Source organism: Vulpes vulpes, chromosome 7 (assembly GCF_048418805.1).
Source record: "Vulpes vulpes isolate BD-2025 chromosome 7, VulVul3, whole genome shotgun sequence".
NCBI lineage: Eukaryota > Metazoa > Chordata > Mammalia > Carnivora > Canidae > Vulpes > Vulpes vulpes.
The window spans coordinates 27719165-27743187 of record NC_132786.1 but is presented as its reverse complement, the minus strand read 5'-3'; the positions used below and the strand labels follow the sequence as shown (position 1 = coordinate 27743187).

At 36.6% G+C, this 24023-nt stretch overlaps 2 protein-coding genes across 3 annotated transcripts in view; one reads left to right on the top strand and one right to left on the bottom strand.

Annotated features, from left to right (window-relative positions):
* The window catches only part of POLB (DNA polymerase beta), a 29452-nt gene extending 10131 nt beyond the window's left edge, over positions 1–19321 (top strand). Inside the window, exons 6-14 of one of the 2 annotated variants that reach the window (XM_025993667.2) lie at positions 1829–1878; positions 4202–4253; positions 6016–6070; positions 6168–6240; positions 11341–11411; positions 12111–12197; positions 16961–17025; positions 17521–17660; positions 19078–19321. In XM_025993667.2, the coding sequence (XP_025849452.1) occupies positions 1829–1878; positions 4202–4253; positions 6016–6070; positions 6168–6240; positions 11341–11411; positions 12111–12197; positions 16961–17025; positions 17521–17660; positions 19078–19172 (688 nt within the window). In that variant the 3' untranslated portion in view covers positions 19173–19321. The remainder of the gene's footprint in view (positions 1–1828; positions 1879–4201; positions 4254–6015; positions 6071–6167; positions 6241–11340; positions 11412–12110; positions 12198–16960; positions 17026–17520; positions 17661–19077) is intronic. The other variant, XM_072763440.1, reaches the window with a different exon arrangement.
* A 1386-nt stretch (positions 19322–20707) lies between these two features.
* Positions 20708–23324, bottom strand: DKK4 (dickkopf WNT signaling pathway inhibitor 4). Its single transcript, XM_025993893.2, has 4 exons — positions 23220–23324; positions 22571–22721; positions 21961–22110; positions 20708–21076 (listed from the first exon to the last, which is right to left on the bottom strand). The coding sequence occupies exons 1-4, from the start codon at positions 23322–23324 to the stop codon at positions 20826–20828; spliced, it is 657 nt and encodes a 218-aa protein (XP_025849678.1). The 3' UTR covers positions 20708–20825.
* Between the last annotated feature and the right edge of the window lie 699 nt (positions 23325–24023).

Below are 24023 nucleotides of genomic sequence, written 5' to 3'. Positions count from 1 at the left end.
TAGGGTTGGTTTTATTTTTTATGTGAGCCAAAATAAGTACATTTTGTTTTCTCCTTCAAAACCTGTACCTTTTCATCTCTGTATCTTGGACATTATGGCTCACTCTTCCATATCTTACATGTCTGAGTGGTTCTTCAGGTGATACTTCTACTTTAAAAGCCCATCCAAGGTAAATGTTACCTTCTTCATAGAACCAGTTTGATTCCCTAGCCAAAAATAATCTTCTTCTAAACTCCGCTAACACCTGATATATGTATATCTTATCACTCCTTCCAGATTATGCCTCTTTTGCCTGAGCACAATACTTATCTTAAGCATTTAAAGTTTTTTTCCATAGCAGCTAACATAGTACCTTATAAATTTGGAACAAGCACCCAAGCATTTTTTTGATGAAAGAATCTTTTTTTTTTTTTAAGATTTTATTTATTTATTCATGAAAGACACAGAGAGAAAGGCAGAGAGACATAGGCAGAGGGAGAGGCAGGCTCTTCAAGGGGAGCCCAAAGTGGGATTCATTCCCGACATGCCCTGAGCCGAAGGCAGATGCTCAACCGCTCAGCCACCCAGGCATCCCAATTCTTATAAAGAAAGAATCTTTATATTAAAATTTGAGTTAACACCAAAGGGGGATTCTTTGACTTTTGACTACATAAAGATTAACATTCAAGGCTGTGGGGCACCTGGCATGTGACTCTTGATCTTAGGGTTGTGACTTTGAGTCCTATACTGGGTATAGAGGTACTTAAAAAATAAAATCTTAAAAAAAAACATTAAGGCTGTAATGCTTTGCTTAAGTTTCATCTTTATGGAATGAGGCATTCTTTTAGATATGTGATGATTGTTCATTTAAATGGTAGCATTTTGATGAAAGTTATTCTAAAACATATTAAATTCTTAAACTTAGTGTACTGAAAATGAACTTAGGGACTTAAAGCCGTTCTAAAATGTTAGCACTTGTCTTAGCATCTTTGTTCTTTACTCTTTTTCTAGGCAAGAACACTGAATATAGAAAGTGGGATAACTGGCAAAGTCAGAATTAGAACCCGTGTTTGCTGACTGCCAGTTCAGTCCTCCTTATGTGCCACATTGCCTTTCTGCCATGAATATCTGTTTTTGTATCACACAATTTCTGTATAGACTCTTTGCCATTAAAATTTCAGTTTAAATACCATTTCAGAGGACTTTCCTTGCTACCCAATGTAAAATAGGACCCATCCACTCTGTCACTTTCCCCTATTTTAATTCATTTACCTGATTTTGTTTGTTTATATACTTACTTATTTTCTTTCTCTACTCACTGAGTTGTAAGTAGGTAAGACCAAGGCACTTACTTGTCTTATTCCTGCTGTATTTTCAACACCTAGAAGAGTATCTTGCATGTAATAGGCCCTCAATTCATCTCATTTGAATGGATGAACTGTTTTCCTGTTTGTATGTCTGTTTTATGAATAAAGTACATGTGCAGTATTTTTTTTTTAAGATTTTATCTATTTATTCATGAGGCACACAGAGGCAGAGACATAGGCAGAGGGACAAGCAGGCTTCCTGCGGGGAGCCCAACGCAGGACTTGATCCCAGGACCCTGGCATCACACCCCCTGCCCCTGAGCCAAAGGCAGACCTCAACCACTGAGCCATCCAGGCATACCAATATGTGTGCATTATAACAGCTTATCCTTGAATAAAATCACCAAAATAACCACAACATTTTTGCAAGTATTTTTTAGCTCCATAATAACTCTTTCAGAAGAGCAGATATAGTTGGTTATTTGTTATTAGAGTTCTGAGTTTCACTTGATATTGAGATAATGCTTTTTTTTTCATTATAGTCCATCTGCTGCAAGGAAGTTTGTAGATGAAGGAATTAAAACATTAGAAGGTGAGTATGTACAATAGGTCATCAATCCCAAATCAGATATGCTCTTTAAGAGTGGTTAATGCTCTAGCTGACTAGAACTTTTCTCAATTAGTAAAAAGGAATGGTAAGATTTTCTTTTTAACTCTATAGTAGAGAAGAATAGGTATAAAGTATAGGTTTTATTCCTATGTTAAACATGCTTAGTTTTGTAACTTAGAAGAAAATCTTTTTTTAAAAGATTTTATTTATTTATTCATGAGAAACACAGAGAGAGAGAGAGACAGAGACAGAGACACAGGCAGAGGGAGAAGCAGGCTCCATGCAGAAAGCCCGATGTGGGACTTGATCCCGGGTCTCCAGGGATCAGGCCCTGTGCTGAAGGCAGGCACTAAACCGCTAAGCCATCCGAGCTGCCCAGATTTATAGATTTAAATTGCCTTTATTTCTCCAGTAAAATTTTGAACAGTAGAGTCCTACACATTCAGCCTAAAGGCCAAGTGATATACATCGAGAAAGATTCTGTAAGAGGCTTACAATACTTACTGAAGGAATTTTTGCTTTCAAAGTGATAAAAATAGAGCCTAAGTAAAGCAATTAAAAGATATTTTCCTTAAACCTAGGATAGCAATCTTTTCAATATAATTTATTCATGAGCATATGTACTATAGATGGAGATTATAGAGATAGAGATTTGTTGCAATATATGTGTGGCATTTGGTGTTTAATATTCGTGGATTCAGGTATTTGTACACAGATGGTTAGGTGGACAGGTTCTAAGGAGTGGCCTGGGTTTGAATCTGATCCCCACCACTTGATTAGAATGGATGACTATAGTGCTTTGGTTTCTTAGCTATAAAATGCTATCATAATTTCTGCTTTCTATGATTTAATGCAGTAATATATGAAAAGCACTTAGCACACAGTGCTTAGTACCGACTATGTACTTATAAATAAGAGGCATGATTAATTAGTACCATGTATCATAAAATGCTCATTTCTCTCCATTTAAATCTTCGGAGAGAATTTATGTTTCTGAATATATAAGGGTGACTACACGAATTGCTTTGAGAGCATACTTATCTTGCTCTTTCTTTAGTAAGGCTTACTTCTGTACTCATACGCAGTAAAGTAAGTGAAATCAAGTCACTTATTTAAAAGATTAATTAATTAATTTATTTATTTGAGAGATAATGAGAGTGAGTGAGTGCTCACAAATGGAGAAGGGGCAGACAGACAGGGAGAGAAGCAGACTCCCCACTGAGCACAGAACACCTTGTGGCTCTGTCTCATGACCCTGAGATCATGACCTGAGCTGCAATCAAGAGTCAGATGCTTAACTGACTGAGCCACCCAGGTGCCCCTGAGTCTCTTATAGATTTAAGATATGGTAGGGACGTCTGGGTGGCTCAGCGGTTGAGGGTCTATCTTTAGCTCAGGGCATGATCCTGGAGACCCATGATCAAGTCCAACATTGAGCTGCCTGTGTGGAGCCTGCTTCTCCTTCTGCCTGTGTCTCTGCACCTCTCTCTCTCTCTCACGAATAAATAAATAAATAAATAAAATCTTTAGGAAAAAAAAAAGATTTAAGATACGGTGTAATGACAGTTTTTAAATTTATTTATTTATTTATGTTTAAATTTTTTTATTTTTATTTATTTATGATAGTCACACAGAGAGAGAGAGAGGCAGAGACACAGGCAGAGGGAGAAGCAGGCTCCATGCACCGGGAGCCCGATGTGGGATTCGATCCTCGGTCTCCAGGATCACGCCCTGGGCCAAAGGCAGGCGCTATACCGCTGCGCCACCCAGGGATCCCAACAGTTTTTAAATTTAAATAATGAAAATAATATGTCTCCTTTCAACAGAATTTCAAGCACTGTGCCCGCACAAGTTATTAATTAATACTAATTGAATGAAGGAGTGAATGAACAAATGGATAATATAAATATTCATAAAACATTCAAAAGGTGTGGTTACTACTGCTGCTATTACCTTAAGTTAGCAATGCAGGTTCTTATAATGCTGCCTTTTGCTATAGTCAGTGAAGTATGGTGTGATCCTAGTATGCTTCATCTATTACTCTGTATAACAATAATTGAAATTTTGATTCAGAAGTAAAAATAATCATGAAATCAACTGTTACATTTTGCTACAGTGGTTTGAAGAAACTCTTACCTTGATATCTGAATATTAAGAACCTTAATATCTGAATTTTTTCTTATCCTTTCAAAGTCATTTCAGTGTATTTTCCTAGCAGTTCTTTGTAAAAGGGATCACTGAATTTTGCAACTTTTTTCCAAAAATGTTTAAATTAGCACCTCAACTTTATATGTCTTCCATACAGATCTCAGAAAAAATGAAGATAAGTTGAACCATCATCAGCGAATTGGGTTGAAGTAAGATAGCAAATTTTCTTTTCTTTGGACATTTGAGATGTAAAAGTAAAATTTCTTATTTTTTTTTAAAGTAAAATTTCTTACAGCTGTTCTTCCATACACGTAATAATTCTTCAGACCTAGCTAAATACAACCATTTTTCTACTCAAGAATGCTAAGATTTGTTGCAGACTTTTGTAGAGAACATGCATGTTTTCATGTTTTGTTAGTGCCACCTAGTTTTCTTATTTTGAGTATTTTTCCTCATTCTTTTAACTTTAGTGAGGAACTTCCTCTTAAAACATATAGGATTGAGTACATCAGTCAGCGGGTATTTCTTTTGTGCTTGAAAGAAAGCACTACATTAACGCACTATATCTGCGTTAAGGATATAAACAAGGTCAGGAAAGCTCTTAAGTTCAGAGTCTAACCGAGAAGCTAGGACATGAACATGGAATGCTAAATTAAAAACAAAAAGAAAAAAACCCAAACACTGAAATAACAGTGTAGGAATAACTGGTAAGAGTGTTATATATCAACATCAATAATTATTTCATGTGCTGGATACTAGAACCCCTTATTTAATTGATTTTTTCTTTTTTTTTTTTTTAAGATTTTATTTATTTATTCATGGGAGCTACAGAGAGAAAGAGAGGCAGAGACACAGGCAGGAGAAGCAGGCTCCTCACAGGGAACCCGATGTGGGACTCGATCCTGGGTCTCCAGGATCATGCCCTGGGCTGAAGGCGGCGCTAAACCGCGGAGCCACCCGGGCTGCCCGATTTTTCTTTCTAATGCATAGTATGTCAGCATGCATCTCCTCCTGTCTTATGTAGTCTTGTTGGCAATCCAGTCCTAATAACCCCCTGAACTTTCCCATTGATGCCTTACCATAATACCTTAAATTTACACTGTTCTTCCAAGACTTTGAGCCAGTAGGAGACTGGGATGTTTTTACTTTCCTTGCATTTACATAACAGAGACCTTCTGAAGGGCTTGGTTGTTGTGAGAATCGGTTTTGAACAGGTGCTTTATCATTTTTAGATGTTATTTCATACCGAGATATCTTTGTAACAGCCTTATTGAAACGTAATTCATGTATCATATGGTTCACCCATTTAAAGTAAGTTGAGTGGTTTTTAGTATATTCATAGAGTTGTACAACCATCACTACAGTTGGTTTTAGAACATCTTTGTTATATCCCAAAAAGAATCCGTACCTGTTGGCCTTCATTCCCCATTTCTCACCAGCTGCCCCTCCCTCCTTGCCTGCTTCTGACAACCACTAATGTACTTTGTGTCAATATAGATTTGCCTATTCTGGACATTTCATATAAATGAAATCATGCACTATGTAGTCTTTTGTGACTGGCTTCTTTCACGTAGCGTCTTGTTACCTGGATAATGTTTTAAAATATGATAATTTTGCAGGATTTAAGAGCAATAAACTCTAACCCCTTGATTTGCCAGTAAGGAGCAGTCTAATTTGGAAACATACTAACTTAAATATATTTGTTTACTCTGGGCATGTAAATGTGAAGTTTATTTAAAATAAGTTTAGATGGAGTATCTGAAATATCATAAAAGGATGAGACTAAAATTTTGGTCTAAGTTGAGAAATATGCCTATCCTTACCCCCCAATTTTACTGTTACCTTATTGAACTTTAGTCTTGATTTTTAAGTGATCTTCTGGTAAAGGACACTTGATATGGTAGGCAACTTACTTTGTAAGAAGATTTAAATTTCACTAAAATCTTTTGTCTACTTATTCTGTCTTTATAGATATTTTGAGGACTTTGAGAAAAGAATTCCTCGTGAAGAGATGTTACAAATGCAAGTAAGAGTGTGCTGAATTGTATTCTTTGATTAGAATTGAGAATGTCACCTGGTAAAAAGCCATTTTTAGAATACTGACTTAATTTTTCTTCTATTAGGATATTGTACTAAATGAAGTTAAAAAAGTGGATTCTGAATACATTGCTACAGTCTGTGGCAGTTTCAGAAGAGGTAACATACTTCCTAATCTTAGGTTATTCGTGCCTTGATGTTAAAATTGCCTAATGTATACCCAAAAATGGATTAAAAAGATGTAATTTGTGTTACTTCATAGATTTACTAAGATCCAGTAGAGTATTAGCTACCTTTGTTTATAGATAGGAATATGCATTACAAATGAGAGGAAATTCATCCTGATTTTATTATAGGATATTTTAATGACTAGTTTTAATAAATCTTGTAGAATAATTTTATGTCTATTAAAATCCTAAGAGTGATTTCCTGACTAGATGCTAGGGAAGCTGTGGGTAGGTGGTGGGTTGTTACTTTTTTAAACTTTCTTTTATTTTCTAAGTTTACTCTTATGGTTCTAAAAATAGTGTCACTGAAGTACTAGTTCCAAACCAATTCTCACAACAGCCAGGTCCTTCAGAAGATCTCCTCCTATGTGAATGTTAGCAAAGTGAGAACCAAGAGAATCCTGGTTTCTTACTGGCTCAAAATTTGGAAGGGTAACATAAATTTTTAAATATTAACTTTAAAAATCAGAATACAAAAACTTGATTTAAGACTTCTGGAATATATGATGGCAAATTGAATTTAAATAAAAAATATAAAAATTAAAATTAAATAAAAGACTTCTGGAATAGATATCTGAATTTGGCCACTTTTGGAGTTTTGCCTTAGGCAGTAGATGATGAGCTATCACAAATTCTCCAAGGTAGCTGCTGTAAGAATCTGGAGTTAGGGAGAGGACCCTGCTGAATCTAATTGGTGATGAGTAGAAAGAACATCGGCTTGGGGCCTAAAGAACGGGTCCTGAGGGCAAATCTATTGTTGATATACGATTAAAGTCTGTCTCTCCATATCCTAGTTCCCATATTTGCAAAGTGAGAGGATCAAAGTTGACCGGTTGTCTAATATTTCTGTGCGCCATAAATACCTAGAAAGTTACAAAAAACACTCATTGGTGTACCCTGCTACAAACCTGCTAAGTAAGAATCTTCTTAGATGGGGCCTTGGAATCTGAATTTTCAGAGTGGACTTGGATACACAGTAAGCCAAATACATGCTCACTTGAAAATGACCGTCTTTGTGGATTTCAGTATTTCGATTTTATTTTTATTACTATGTAGGTTATATAGTTGCATGCTTTAAAATAAAAAAGACATACACTAAGAAATGTCCCTTCTATCCTGTTAATTGCTCTCCACTCACCTCCACTGTCTCACTAATGACCACTTTCTTGCGTGTTCTTTCAGTGGTTTTACATGTAACTATAAGTAAATGTGAATGTACATTGTTTTTTCCCATTTTATTTTTTATTTTTATTTATTTAAAAAATTTTTACGATTGAAATATAGTTGATATACAGTGTTAGAGTAGTTTCAGGTGTGCAACATAGTGACAGCAGTTCTACACACTACATGGTGCTCACCTACAATAAGTAGTTACTATCCATCACTGTACAATGTTTTTTTTTTTTATTTTTTATTTTTTATTTTTTATTTTTTTTATTTATGATAGTCACAGAGAGAGAGAGAGGCAGAGACATAGGGAGAGGGAGAAGCAGGCTCCATGCACTGGGAGCCCTATGTGGGACTCGATCCTGGGTCTCCAGGATCACGCCCCGGGCCAAAGGCAGGCACTAAACCGCTGCGCCGCCCAGGGATCCCACTGTACAATGTTAATGCAATATTGACTGCATTAATTATGTTGTACTTTTCATTCCCATGACTTAACTTACTTTATGACCGGAAATTTGCATTTCCTAATCCCCTTCACCTATTTTTATCCATTCCCTACCTACCCCCACCTCTGGCAACCACCAGTTCTCTGTACTTAGAAACCTGTTTCTGTTTTGTTTATATTTGTTTTGTTTTTTAGGTTCCAAACAAAAGTGAATCATGTGGTATTTATTTTTTTCAGTCAGACTTATTTCACCTAGCATAATAAATACCCTCTAGGCCCATCCATGTTGTCATAAATGACAAGATCTCATTTTTTGTGGCTGAGTAATATTCCATTGTATATTTATACCACATCTTTATCCAGCAAATATATGTTCTTGGTGTTCTTTTCCCCCCTTTCTTTCACAAAAGTAGCATAATACATACACAGTATGTACCTTCTTTCACTTAAAAATACATCTTGGAAATCTTTCCACATCAGTATATAGAAAGCATCCTTATTCTTTTTTACAGCTGCATAACATTTGGCTATGTGGATGTTCCATACTTTATTTATCTCGTCCTTTGTTAATAGATTCTTGGATTGTTTTTCCTTTTTTGCTAAAGTAATTGTTTTGCTTTTTAAATGGATAGAGTAATACATTTTTTTGGTGATAGTTAGGTGGTAAAAAACCCTTAACTTTTAGGATAAAGAAATGAAAAGACAAAATTTTCTTTCTTAAAATAGCTTCCATGAATATCCTGGGATCAGCACACATTCAGTCGAGTCTTCTTTGTGTTTAAATATCTGGTTAAACATTGTTGATGTCTAAAAATGGTGGTCCAGAGACACTCCCATATCTTCAGTGATCAAAAATATGTTTTACATATATGTAAATGATGAATCATTAAATTCTACTCCTAAAACTAATAATACTATGGTAATTGTTAACTAACTTGAATTTAAATAAAATCTGGGAAGAAAAAAATTTGTTTTATATATATTATACTTATAAAAATAACAAAAAATGGAATAAGCAGTATTATTTTATGCCAACTTTGTGGCAGGCACTATCCTGGATGCTTTTACATATGTTCTTAGTTGCACAAAACTATAGAGTAGTTTTTAGTAGTTTATAGACAGAGAAACTAAAGTCTAGATTAATATATAGTCCTCATTTGTAATATTAAAAAAATTTTTTTAAGTAAAAAAATCCACTTAAATGGAGACAAAACTTCATAGTGTTATAATAAAAGAAAGTATAAACAACTTTACATATAATCTTCCTAAAGTTATGTGGTTGTAGAGTGAGGATCAAAACAAAAATCTAAGTCTTTATAAAATGCTATATTCTTTTTTTTTTTTTTTAAAGATTTTATTTATTTGAGATAGAGCAGGAGCTGAGGGAGGGAGGAGTAGAGGGAGAGGCAGACTCCCCACTGAGCAGGGAGCCCAATGCAGGGCTCCATCCCAGGATCCTGAGATCATGACCTGAGCCAAAGGCAGATGCTTGACTGACTGAGCCACCCAAGCACCCCTAAAATGACATATTCATACCCATGATGCCTTAATAGTAATTTTTGCCAACATTCATTAAATGAATTCAGTCATAAGAATTGAAATGGATTTTCTAACTAATAGTTAGGACATATTGTTTAATTTGAGGTTTTCAGGGCAGCCCGGGTGGCTCAGCAGTTTAGTGCTCCCTTCGGCCCAGAGTGTGATCCAGGCAACCCAGAATCGAGTCCTATGTCGGGCTCCCTGCATGGAGCCTGCTTCTGCCTGTGTCTGTGCCTCTCTCTCTATGCCTCTCATCAATAAATAAATAAAATCTTAAAAAAAAAATAATTTGAGGTTTTCAGATATATAGTGTTCATAGGTTTATTTTATTTTATTATTTTATTATTTTTTAAAGATTTTTTATTTATTTATTCATGATAGTCACAGAGAGAGGAGAGAGGCAGAGACACAGGCAGAGGGAGAAGCAGGCTCCACGCGGGGAGCCCGAGGTGGGACTCAATCCCGGGACTCCAGGATCGTGCCCTGGGCCAAAGGCAGGTGCTAAACCGCTGAGCCACCCAGGGATCCCCCATAGGTATATTTTAAGGCTTTTTTTTTTAGATAGTGCTTTATCCTTTTTAAATTTTTTAAATTTATATTTTTAACTTTAAAAAAAATTCAAGTATAATTAACATGTAGTTATTTTCAGGTGTACGATACGATTCAACAATTCTGTACATTACTAGTGCTTATCATGATAAATGTACTCTTAATTCCCTTGACCTATTTCACCCATCCTGCCTACCTACATTCTCTCTGGCAACTACCATTCTCTATATTTGAAGAGTCTGTTTTTTTTTTTTAAATATTTATTTATTTATTTATTTATTTATTTATTTATTTATTTATAAGATTTTATTTATTTATTCATGAGATATGCTGAGAGAGAGGCAGAGACATAGAGGGAGAAGCAGGCTCCATGCAGGGAGCCCGATGCGGGACTCGGTCCTGGGACCCCGGGATCATGCCCTGAGGTGAAGGCAGACACTCAACCACTGAGCCACCTGGGTGTCACTGTCTGTTTTGTTTTTCAAATTCCATATAAGAGTGAAATCATATGGTAATTGTCTTTCTATGACTGATTTACTTCACTTAGCATAATATCCTCTGCATCCATCCATGTTGTTGCAAATGGCAAGATTCGTGGGTTTTTTTATGGCTAAGTAATATTCTGTTGTGTGTATTTACCATATCTTCATTCTTCTGTCGATGGACGCTTGGTCATCTATTGATGGATACTTGGTTGCTTCCGATTCTTGGCTTTTTTTATTTTATTTTATTTTATTTAATTAATTAATTAATTAATTAATTTATTGGCAATTTTACTTTTAATTTTTGGGAAAATCTCTATACTGTGTTCCAGAGTGGCTGCATTAGTTTGCACTCCCAACAACAGTGCAAGAGGGTTCCCCTTGTTCCATGTCCTCGCCAACACCTGTTGTTTTCTAGTGTTGTTAATGTTAGCCATTCTGACAGGTTTCAAGTGGTATCTCATTGTGGTTTTGATTTGCGTTTCCCAGATGATGGGCATCTTTTGGTGTGTCTTTTGGCCATCTGAATGTCTTCTTTGTAAGAATGTTGTTTTTATTCATTATTGAGTAGTTATTTAGGTGCATTTTTAATACATGTAGCCAACTGTGCATAATACATATCTAATGCCAGTTACTGTTGTTACTCCAGATTCTTCCATTTACATCAGCCTATGTGAATAGCTGGACAGAAAATTGAAATCTTGTAACTAATTCTGAGTATGAAGTGTAGTGAAAAAGAAAGTTAGGCTGGAAGAAGTAACCTCATACATGTGACATCACTTTGGTTTCTGCGTTTGCCTAATTGATAGATTTACATCGAGAATTCCATACATATTTTTTATTATCATAGGTGCAGAGTCCAGTGGTGACATGGATGTTCTTCTGACCCATCCAAGCTTTACCTCTGAATCAGCCAAACAGGTATCACAGGATTTATTTATAATCAAATGTGCTAAGTCTTACGCAACAGTGAATATCATTTTCTAAATGGCAGTTGGATATCTCAGAATGAATTTTTGTTTTAATCTTTCTGAAAAGTCAGTTGTACTTTGTACTGATTGAATTCTGTGAAAGGCAGAGTAAGTGGTTGAAAGGGATACATTAAAAAAAAAAAAAAGCAAGGGATACATAGTGGTTTTTTCTGCAGGGAATTAGGGACAGTCTGATTTTTGAAAAAGAAAGAAATTTAGTAAACATTTCCAGAATTATTTATTATCTATCATGGATATTTCTAAAATATCCAGTATAATATTGAGGTTTTCATTAAGGTAATATTTTTCTATTAAGCAATATTATATTAAGAAACTTTATTCCTATTAGAAAACCCATGAAAGCAAAACATTTGTGATTTTAGAATTTATACCTTTTAAAGATGAAGCAGCTAACTTTTTGATTTAATGAAGCAGATAAACACAAATGATGTCTGTTTGGGGGTATCATGATATTGGTGAAGAATGGTGGCTCCTAAAAATATGTTTCATTTGATAAATGAATTTTGTGCTAGAAGAAAAAAGTACTTAGAACAGAGGAATACTAGGCATTTCTCCATAGATAATCAGAAAATTCATGTTAAAAATGTTTTCTTATTAATCTTCTTATTTCCTATTTATGTTTCCACAGCCAAAACTGTTACATCGTGTTGTGGAACAGTTACAGAAGGTCCATTTTATTACAGATACTCTGTCAAAAGGAGAAACAAAGTTCATGGTAAGTACTCATTGGAGGTAACACTTCTGAAAAAATACCTTGGAAGACTGTTCAGTAACCATTCTGAGTGTGTGACCTCAGTGCATCTTAGTATTACAGTCAATAAATAGGATATCCATGAAAATATACAGAAAATTAGCAGGATACTACTCCCAGAATATTTTAGTAAAGAATTTTAATTTCCCTATTTGTAAATAATCTGTGCCATTGGAATACATAATTAGGCATAATCTGTTCTTTTTTAAAGATATCTATAAATGACTTTGACACATCTAAGTTTTTCCTTAAAATAGCAAATATTCTCATATTCTCTGACTCAACTTCAGTAAGTGAGATAAGAATTTTCTGAAGAATATTAATCTGTTACAACACCAAAAAAAAAAAAAAAAAATCTGTCACAACACCAAAGAGAAGAAATTAGAGTATGTGATAAAAACAAATTATGTGGCTTGATAAGCAGAGGAGTTAACAGAGAGACACTTGCAAAGATTTTCACAGTGACATCATGACGAACTGTTAAAATCCTGTAATCTTCTTAGGGAATTAAGCTTTGAAGATTCAAGACAGATGGCAAATGAGTTAAAAAAGAGGTTAATAAGTGTCCCTGCATTGGGGATCCCTGGGTGGCTCAGTGGTTTAGTGCTGGCCTTCGGCTCAGGGCGTGATACTGGAGTTCTGGGATCAAGTCCCACATCTGGCTCCCTGCATGGAGCCTGCTTCTCCCTCTGCCTGTGTCTCTGCCTCTGTCTCTCTCTCTCTCTCTCTCTCTCTCTGTCTGTGTCTCTCATGAATAAATAAATAAAATCTTTAAAAAAAAAAAGTCCTTGCATAAAAACCAACAGGAAGGCAAATAGCAATCTAGGACTAAGGTAATAAAAAGTGCTCACTTAAATTTGTACTTTTAATCCCCCTTTTCCCAAGTTATATGCCTGAAATGGAAAGAGACTGTGCTTTTGGAGAATGGACATGTTAATATTAGCAAGAGTCTCACTGTATAGATTTGACAGTGGTTTAAACCAACAGTAGAAGATAGTTGAGATAGATCATTGAAATATCCTGTCATTCAGAAAGTAGAATGGTGCTTGCCAGGGGCCTATAGGGAAGTGGTATAGGGAATTACTATGTAACAGATACAGATTTTCAGTTGGGGAGGAGGAAACGTTTGGGAGGTGATGGTGGTGATAGTTGCACAACAATGTGAATATACTTAATGGTATAGAACTGCACACTTAAAAATGGTTAAAATGGCAAACTTTATGTAGTGTATATTTCATCAGACCACAAAAAATCATGTCATTAAATTCAACGTGGTGATTTTAATGGGGTATGAAACTGTATTGCCAAAGTTGGTCACATTTTATAGTGTTTTTAAAAGAATGTTGGGAAAGGTAAAAATTCTAGTCAGTGTTTGGAAGTTAAATCTATGAACTCTTCTTCCAGATCTATCAGATTTGGAGCTTTTACTCTAGGCCCAGGATTATAGACACATGAGATGTTATTAAAAATAGGGCTTATATATGCTCTAGGATATCGTTTTTAAATTGAGATTGATTTTAATTCATTCAAAATGAATGTGCACAAATCTTACATTTAAAGAACAATTCAATCAGATAAAATCCTGAAAATAGCATGTGCTAGACAAGTTGAATTTTTTTTTTTTTTTCAGTCAGGAAAGTGTCCTGGTATGCCTAGACATCTCTGTGAAAGGCCCTAGACTTTTACTGGGGAAGCACTTCAGCTCTTTTGAGAGCGACCAAGAAGGTGTTTAGGCAATGTGGTAGCAGAAGCACTTCTTCGCAGTCTGAACAGTATTCTTCTATGCTCAGAGGGAGATCCAGAGGAAACATTAGCAGAAGCTAGTAATCCAGCTAGTAAGAATACAAAGAAACAACAAGTTGGTAGGCTGGGTATAAGGTGGAAAGGAAAGGTGGGTAGCCACGTAGATGTGAACATGAAGAGTTGCTGGCAGTGGTGGACTTGGGTAGCTGCTCAGCCATAGAAGAGAAGACTTTTGTCTAGCAGCCCAAATCCAGTGACTTCTGCAAACCACTTTGGTTCAGATCTTATCATACATGTGATATTTGAAAGACTAAGGCCAACTGACCAATCCTAGGCCAGGGCTGGACTTGTGGAAACCTTTGCTCTGGCTGGCCTTTCCAATCTCTCATACTCCTAACAACACATCTACAGCTATTGCCAGAAAGAGAATACCTCAATTCGATTTCCAGAAGGAAACAGGTTAAAAAAAATAAGCAAGTGGGTTTTTTGTTTGTTTTTAAAGTCGAGAAAACTAAGGCCTTTATGTTGTGTCGTAGGAATCCATCTTAGTGAATAGCTTGTGTATGAAGTTTGGATACTGTACATGTGTCTCATATTCTCTGACGCTTAAAAAATGCCATGTTTGAGCCTGTTTTGACATTTATAATTAGTATATGTTAGGATAAGGAGCAATCCAGTTTAGCTTTCAAATCAATTTATTGTGGAAGCATTAAGAGGTGATTTGTTTCTAGTTGCAAAGAAACTAGATATTCTTATATCATTGAATAGGATGATCCAAAGCAGCCAGTGTGAGGGGAGGAGTCTTGGGGAGGACTTGAGGTAAGGGAGCTAGCCAGAGAGCAGGGCTGGAGCCAGAGCAGTGAGGAGGGGGCGTGTGTATTTAGCAGAAATAGCCAAAAAAGATGAGATCTGTTTCTGAAAGAAATTGGCAGCGAAATGAATTCCACTTACAAAGTGGAATAGAGCTGGGCACCTTGCTGGCTCAGTCAGTGGAGCATGTGACTCTTGATCTCAGGGTTGTGACTTTGAGCCGAATGTTGGGCCTAGAAATTATAAAAAAACAAAACATCAAAGTGGAATCAACCATTTTCATTCCACATCCACTTGATTTCAAAACCTCTTGTTGCTGTAACCACTGACTGCTGTGTTAAACGTATGACCATTCATGTGTTGTTGAAGTACTCCTCAAAACATGAATTCCTTTAAACTAATAGTCACCAAACCTTAGGAAAGCCAAGGTTAATATTCCAGATCTTCTTGTAAAGCCATGATCTTCAGGTAATTGAGTTTTTCTTCCTGTGAATAAAATAGCATTTAGAAGAAAAAAAATTCCTCTGCATTTAGATACCTGTTTGTTTTATATATGATGAGTACCTTGCATATTAGCATTTTGTACAAGTTTGGCCTGGGATGATTTTCTGTGAAATATCTACAGTAAGGATCCAAGGGACAATAGAAGATCCCTTGACTACCCTGAGGCAATGAAAGAAGCTTTATTTCAGACGCTCAGCATGAAGCTACCCAATTGAAATGCCAAACAAAACTAATCCACTCAACCTAATAAAGAATTTACAATAATACAGAGAAATTCTTTAACATAAGCACTTCAGAAGGAGTGCAGGAAATAAAATGAGCCTTTAGGAAAGGAACAAAGCCATTAGACAAATCCTATTACTGATGTGACAAACAGCAAGATCATTGCCTGTGGCACTCAAACATCCATATCCTCCATATCCGCAAGGTAATACCTCATGGTAATTCCAGATGGAAAGCATTTCTGATCCATTTGAAGGTTGAGTTGGAACTTGTTAATACCTAAGAAGGTTGGTTTCCTATTTTGAAGACAAACAGGTTTCATTTCATCTTTCAGCCATAGCAACAGCTAAAGGAAATACCCATTTTAGATTCTAGTTTTTAAATTTTCTATGTTGTTAAGTGAAAAAGTATACTTTTTAGTGACGCAGGTAGTGAGTCGACTGTTCTTTAGGACCAGCAGCCTGTCGCATGTGTACTTTCTTTGCATGGCATTTGAAACTTTTAATTAGAAATTTCTAATGTCTGTTGCTCTTTTTACATATTTATGGGTTGCTCCCCAGTCCATTATTTTGGCCTATTTTTCTAGAAAAGGAAAAGATGACTAAATAGACTGTGATAACTTTTGTTTGAAAACTGAAGAATGATAATGAAGACTTACTTGTAGAGAAGAAAATGATCCTCTAATTTTCTTATCTTTTAAATTTTTCTTGGGATGCCTGGGTGGGTCAGCCATTAAGCATCTGCCTTCGGCTCAGGTCTTGATCACAGGATCTTGGGATCGAATCCCATATCAGGCTTCCTGCATGGAGCCTGCATCTCCTCCCTCTGCTTATTTCTCTGCCTTTCTCTCTATGTGTCTCTCATGAATAAGTTAATAAAATCTTTAAATAAATAAATAAATAAATAAATAAATAAATAAATAAAAATTTTCTCATTTTTCACTTCTCTGTCTTTTCAAATTTCTGGGAGATTTCCTCAATTTTAAACTCTTCTACTTATGCTATTGTATTTTTAATTTTGATTTAAACCTTTTCCTTAGTTCTTTTCCTATAGCATTCTGCCCTTCATGTATGGAATATTTTCTGTTATCTGAGAATATTACTGTTGGCTTTTCTGTATTCTCCCTGAATTGTAATTGTTTCTTTCAAATTGTTTTTCTGTTTTGGTCTGTGTCTTTCATGTTTGATGCTTTCCCTAATTGGCTCTTATTTAGAAGCACACAAAGGCCAGATCCTTGCCTTCTGTTTCCTGTAGTTCTTCAATTACCACAAAGTATAAGAGGAAGGTGATGACAATATATAGTGCATAGAAAAGCCACTAAAGTTAAAAATGCTGGGGATTATAAAACTGCCTGCATTTAAAGCAAAAGCCTCACACTTAACATTTGATTAAAGTTAAGCCTGCAGTTTAAAAATGTCTTTAAGCATTCTTTGAAATATCCATTTTAGGGTGTTTGCCAGCTTCCCAGTAAAAATGATGAAAAGGAGTATCCACACAGGAGAATTGATATAAGGTATTACTTAAAATTTGTTGCTGACCTGTTTTTCCCTTTTCTCTTTCCTTTGTCTTCTGTGTATCTTGGGATTCACATAAATGTCTGAAACCCCCTTTCATTGTGAACTGCCATGTGTTCATGCTATAGACACCACTTAGCCTGAAAATATGTAATGACTGTGCACAGAATTTTTATCTATTTTCTCAGAATTTGCGTCTCATCATGATGCCTTCCACAGCTCAGAAGTAGTTTCCTGCCTGGGGAAAGTTGGTTGTAATACGTGATACCGCTGATACTGCTCTTGTTTCTCCACACCTTGCACAGTTTAGTTTACTGAAACCTAGACTAACTGCAAGCTTGGAGCAATTTCAACAGTCTACCTAATCATAGTCTCCTCCTTAGGTTTTTAAACCACATAGACTTATTGTAGGTGTTTGTGCCTTTTTGATAAGAGCCCTATTTTTGCCAAATTTGAAATTTTTGGTGAAAGATGTATTTATCTATCTATTTTAGGTTGATACCCAAGGATCAGTATTACTGTGGTGTTCTCTATTTCACTGGGAGTGATATTTTCAATAAGAATATGAGAGCTCATGCCCTAGAAAAAGGCTTCACAATCAATGAGTACACAATCCGTCCCTTGGGAGTCACTGGTGGGTATTTGTGTCTGCATTAGAGATAATCCTGGTCATCTAGAGAGAACAGTTATTTTCAAAGATGCTTTAGGAGTTTTGGTTTCTCTAAAAAGCCTTTGAGTAGTTTTGCCAGTTAATTGTAGTTTCTTTGTATTATGAGTCCCTCAGGCAACAAAAGGGTCTTTAAATCCATAGGTGCTCTCAAGCCCTCAATTGAAGGCCTTGGTGGCAAGAGTTATTTCTAGCTCTATTAGAATGAATTAATGATGGTCAATAAAAAAAATCTCATAGATCTAAAGTGGGTTTTTTTGTTTGTTTTTCATGTACCTCCAAGACTTCTGAAGATACTAGGTATCATTGCTTTTAGTGCCAGAACAAAACTGGTAGCTTTGGCCACATGCTTTCTAAAGTTTAGAGTTAAAAACAAAACAAAACAAAAAAAATAATAAAGTTTAAAGAGTGGGAGTGCCTGGCTGGTTGGTAGAGCATGCAACTCTTGATTTCAGAGTGTGAGTTCAAGCCCCATTTTGGGTATAGAGATTACTTTAAAAAAATTTTTTTAAGGTTCCCTGGGTGGCTCGGCGGTTCAGCGCCTGCCTTTGGCCCAGGGTGTGATCCTGGAGTCCCAGGATCGAGTCCTGTATCAGGCTCCCGGCATGGAGCCTGCTTCTTCCTCTGCCTGTGTCTCTGCCCCTCTCTCTCTCTCTCTCTCTCTCTCTCTCTGTGTCTATCATGATAAAATCTTTTAAAAAAATAAAATTAAAAAAAAATTTTTTTTAAATAAAAAAAGTTTAAAGAGTAAGAATTGAAAAAAAAATTTTTTTTAAAGAGTAAGAATTGTTTAATCTATGCTAACATTTCAGTGTCCTGTGTAGTTTATTAATTCTCTACTAGGAAAATGAAGATTTTGTCATTTTGTCCTTGAAGTATAAAACAGGGCTTTCTTCCCTGGTAGATGAAAGCAGTGCTTCTTGAATGTAAATGTGTGTACAGGCTACATGGGGACCTCATTAAATGTGGATTCTAATTGGAGGGGACCCCAGATTCTCCATTTCTAGTAGGTTTCCAGGTAATGCCCTTACTACTAGCCCAGGGACCACATTTTGAGTTGCAAAGGAAACTAACTAGAGTATTTCATATGATCCACGGTGGCTACAGTGAAGATCCAGCAGAGAGGAGAATCATGGATTAGGATCACATCAATGGCCCTAGTTGGGATACTCAGGTTCCTTTTGTAGCACTAGTAATATATGTGACAAAGTTGGAACAAAGCCTCATGTGGAACGGTCGGGGAGGTCAATATCATGTTTTAGTGGTTTGGTTACCATTTTCTCTTCCTTCTGAAAGTGAGTTCCATATGGCTATCATCCCTAAACCCTCATAACTAAATTCCAAAACTGGTTTGTAAGTAAGTTTCTTTTCTCTGTACTTGTAGGAGTTGCTGGAGAGCCTCTGCCAGTGGATAGTGAGAAAGACATCTTTGACTACATCCAGTGGAAATACCGAGAACCCAAGGATCGGAGTGAATGAGGCCATTCTTCTCAGGCCAGCCCAGCTCAGTTGGAGTCTTAATTTATTTCTTAACCTTTGCTATGTAAGGGTCTTTGGTGTTTTTAAATGATTGTTTCTTCTTCATGCTTTAGCTTGCACTGTAGTCAATAAAGCCTCTAGTACTATTATCAGATGTTCTTATTTTATTAGCAAATATGTATCTTCACAATCACACTTTACTAAGGTTTTAGTGGAGAGAAGAGATGTTAGCAGTGTTCAATGGGAATTTTTATTTTCTCCTTTTCTGCTCTTCTGTTATAAACCACATTACCCTATTACCTTTCCTCCTATGTATTAATTTACAGATTAATCAGAGACCAGGCACTGGAAGATGGTTCAATATGCTTTAGACATTAGGGACCTTCATAAATTTAATTTTTTTTTTTGGTTGGTTTGGCCCCATATTCAATTTTGTCCTATATACTTCCTATATACTTAAAACCTAAGAGCAGGTATGTGCTTTATTTCTTAAATGCAATCTAAAATCGTTATAACTCATCAGAGAGAGCTTCCCTAAGCAAAACCACTTCTAATATGCACCCACATGTACAAAATATGGCCTCTTCAGCTTCAACAAAAATTTTACTTATTCACCCTAGTTTTCCTCCAAGGCAACGTTTAAGTTTAAATGGTCAAGTATATAAGTTGAAATGTTCCTTGAAAGCTCTACTTTTGAAATTATATAAATGTAATGTGTAGAATTAAATTAATATGATTAAATTAATATATTTTCATATAAACCATGTATTTGGTTTTATAAACCATGTAATTTGTTTTATATAGAATTTTTACATATTTAACATTATATAAATATAAAATATAAAGTTATGAAATGATTAAGTAAAGCTATTGAAAGTAAAAACACTCCTTGAAGGCCCTAGCTTTGAAATAATGTAATCTACATAATTAATATAACTAGGTTATAATATAATTTAATGTTATAATTTAATAAAATAATTCAATGTAATATAAATTACATAATGTAAAATTACATGTAATTTATATAATATAAATATGTAATATAACTATTAATTTGTATAATTAAAAGTTATATAAATATAAAATGTAAAAAGTTATCAAATGATTAAGTGAAGCTATCAAAAACAAAGTATGTGCAAATGCTTTGTAACTTGCAAAGGACTATACACACATAAAATACTGCCTTTTGAATTTCATTTCTTTATTAACCAAATTATTTTGTAGTGAAGGGCATTTCCCTTACAAGAAATGAAAGACAATAAGAGGGATTTTAAGGAAAAATTTTTTTTCTTTACTGTGATAATTTTCACTGGTAAGATAAGAATTAACTGCAGAGACCATCACTTATTTTCCCCATAAGCTACTGTCAGGTTACTAAAATTTCACCAGAAATTATGTAAAGATTTATTTGAGTCACTAAGTCAAACGAAACTTTTCTGTAGAATCCCATGACTTTTCTGCAGAAATAGACAAAAAGCCCACGCCAGTTTTCCCTCCTCACAAGGCAGCATCTCACAGTGCTCTGGGTCTATCTCAGTTGCTACCAGATTTGATTTATAGAGATATTTGTATAAAAGATTTTTAAATTAATGTCTGAGATTTCTGTTTGAATACAATAAGGAGTTGTCTTTATTTTGAAGTATTTACAGCTTTTTAGATTTTTTGGCATACTCTTAACCGCGCAATTTGTCGGTTGCCAGTTACTTGATTTCGACATAACAGTCCAGGACCACAGTCACAGCGCTGGAAGATTTCTGGAGCTTGAGCAGTATCTTTCTGCCCTCTCCTAGAGCAGACCTGTCCCTCCAAGAGGACTGGCTTACAAATTTTAGTCCAAAAATGACGAGCACAGCAAAGTCCAGCTCTGCAGTCAGAAGTCCTAAGACATCTTTCTCCCTCTTGCCCTGTAACAAGATTCATATGGGCTGTTACCACAAATGGGGAAGATGGCAAATGGGAGCATTGTTATTGGGATGAGATGTAGGATCTAGAGCTGAAGGCTACAAAGTACAAATATAAGCAGCAAGCAGGTCTCCCAGAGCTAGATCTTACACTAAAAATAGACAAAATGAGGGATGCCTGGGTGGCTCAGTGGTTGAGCATCTGCCTTTGGCTCAGGGTGTGATCCTGGAATCCCAGGATTGAGTCCCACATCGGGCTCCCTGTGGAGAGTCTGCTTCTCCCTCTGCCTGTGTGTGTTTCTCTTCTCTCTGTGTCTCTCATGAATAAATAAAATCTTAAAAAGAATAAAAATGCATCTACTTTCATTTTTATTTTGCATACTGAGGAGCTAGAAAGGGAAATCTGCGTTTGTTAAATTACAGACTATAAAAGGTGTATGTGTTAAAATTCACTTAAAGATTTTTTTGCTCACTAGTTCATTATTATGGCTAGTCCCCTGCCCTCTGGACTGGCTGACTGCCTTATGCTACTCCCTTTGTGGTCTCCAGAGCTGTGGATAGAGACAGATTAGAAACTGTGTTTCTGGATTGGGGAGTTGGGTTCAGCCTATCCCTAAAAGCCTAGGAGGAAGAAATGTTTTTCTTTTTTCTTTTTTAAGATATTATTTATTTATTTGAGAGAGAGAGAGAGAGCACAAGCAGGGGGAGGGGCAGAGGGAGAAGCAGACTCCTCATGAAGCAGGGAGCCCCACGGGCTAAATCCCAGGACCCTGAGATCATGACCTGAGCTGAAGGCAGACACAACCAACTGACCACCCAGGCACCCCAGGAAATGCTCTTTAAAAAAAAAACAAAAAACACAAAAGTGTTCAGAATGTTTCTCTTACCCCTACTGCCTTGTGATTTAATATTTGGCTTCCTTTTGGGTTTGTTTTCCTGAATTGGATGCTCAGTTGTTCCTTTTGTGTCCACATCATCTTGGTCATCGATCTGTCGTTCCAATATTGGCGCTCTATCTTCCATCATCGTACAAGCATCTGAGACAACCAGGTGTGGTTAGAGTTATTAGCTTCAAGGATTAGAACCACAGACATGCTAATTATTACACTGTTACATAGTTTAGCCCTGCCTCTGCCTTGAGTTTATGTATAACTTTCATGATTTCTGGGACATATGCACTAAATGTACATATGGCAGAGAAAGCAGTTAAGTAATTAGTGGAATCCAAGTGAAAATGAAAGAATTTGAAAGATTCCAACTTGAACCCTTCTTTTAAAATCATCTCTAAGTTGTTGACAAAAATGGTGGCCAGGAAAAAACTATTTTGTTGCATTGAGAAAAGGCAGCTGCATAAATTACTTCAAACGTGAATCCAGGAAACCTTCAGAGAGGGCCTATCATGGATCATTCTAGCCTATGAGACTTGGATGCAGTCTTCAGTTTAAAGCCACTGCTCACAGGGGCACAGCAGTCCTGCAAGTGTTTGTGGTAGCTCACCATTCAAGCAGAGCATTCCAGGGCAGCACATGGCACTACGTTGGCACCTCCTCTGTAACCCACGACACGTAGCACAGAATGGCTTCTCCTCTTGAGGTTTGAGGCAGAATTTTCTAGAACTGCAGTCCTTGTCAGACAGGCACTGTGAACCCTGTTAGGAAAAACTCGTCACGGAGCTGGGGAATCCAACAAGATGTAAGATGACTTTTCATTCCAAGTGGGAGGTGAAGGAAGCAAAATCATAATGGCACTTCGAATGCAGTGACAGACCTTCAGTGGCACCTTAATTTTTCACTATAATCGGTTTTCTCCCACAAATGGCAGATCAAATCTCCAGTGAAGAAACCTGTGTGCTGCAAAGGTTGTTTTCGAAAAATTGTCCTACTTTTAACACTCAGGATTTAATTTCCTTGTGCCCTTGGTGAAAGTGGAAGAAAACATTTTCCCATGAATGAGATTTTTGATTCAGACCTATTACCCCTAGAAGTTGTGCTACCCTTTCAGTAAGTGTAAGGCTAGTGTTTGTGCCATTCGGATTTGGCGTTTTAAGTCTAGTGAGCCACAGCAACCTCTGCGTCCCCGTGCCAGCCAGCCCCTCGGTGAGCCTTCCCCCAGGGCACTACCCCCTGCCCCCTGAGCTGCGCTTTACCTTACGAGCCCCTTCAGCAAAGCTCTTGATGTTGTTGAAGTCCAGAACCAGAGCTCCCAGGGGGGCGCAGAACCAGCTGAGCCCCAGCAAGACCACCACCACCATCCTTTAATCCCCTTGACCTTCTCAGACCTCTCGACAACCTCCAAACAGGGCCGCTTTAAACCCACAAGAGGGCAAATGGAAACCTGACAGGTCGTCTGGAACTGCTTTTCCTGGAGGAGAAGCAAATCCTTCTCTGTGTAAGGTATGTGAACTAGGATGAGCAGGATCCTATTTATACCAGATGTGCCCCCTCAGCTCTCCTCGCCCCCCCCCCGCCGCCCCTCCTCCATTTCCTTCCTCGTTTGCCCCACACAGGCTTCAACAAATCCCTTTAAATCTGTTTGATCAATAGTTCAAAACAAAGACTCGATAGACGGAGAGAAGGGGCAGGGCCAAGGCAGCTTCTCCTCCAGGGGTTGAATCCCTCTTAATTATTGCATATCAAAGTTAGTTCAAAGGGTTAGCAGAAGAGCAGGATGTCTGTATCAAAGGCAAACTCTGATAATCACCTGCACTTCCTACCTTCAGTAATCCTTTGCGGGTGGAGGGAGTCTGTTCTAAGATCTGTTTTCGCAGTTAATTGTGCTCAAAGAAAGAATGAATCATATTGGCCAATGTGGCTACAGAGGATGCCAAAGAGTAATGAGCTACAAAATGTCCCAAGAAGCTTTAAACTCTGCTTCAGATAGTGAAGACAGATAGAAAGGAGAGAAAATGCCTTCTGATTAGCTCTGGCATCCAGATGTAAAAACTCCAATA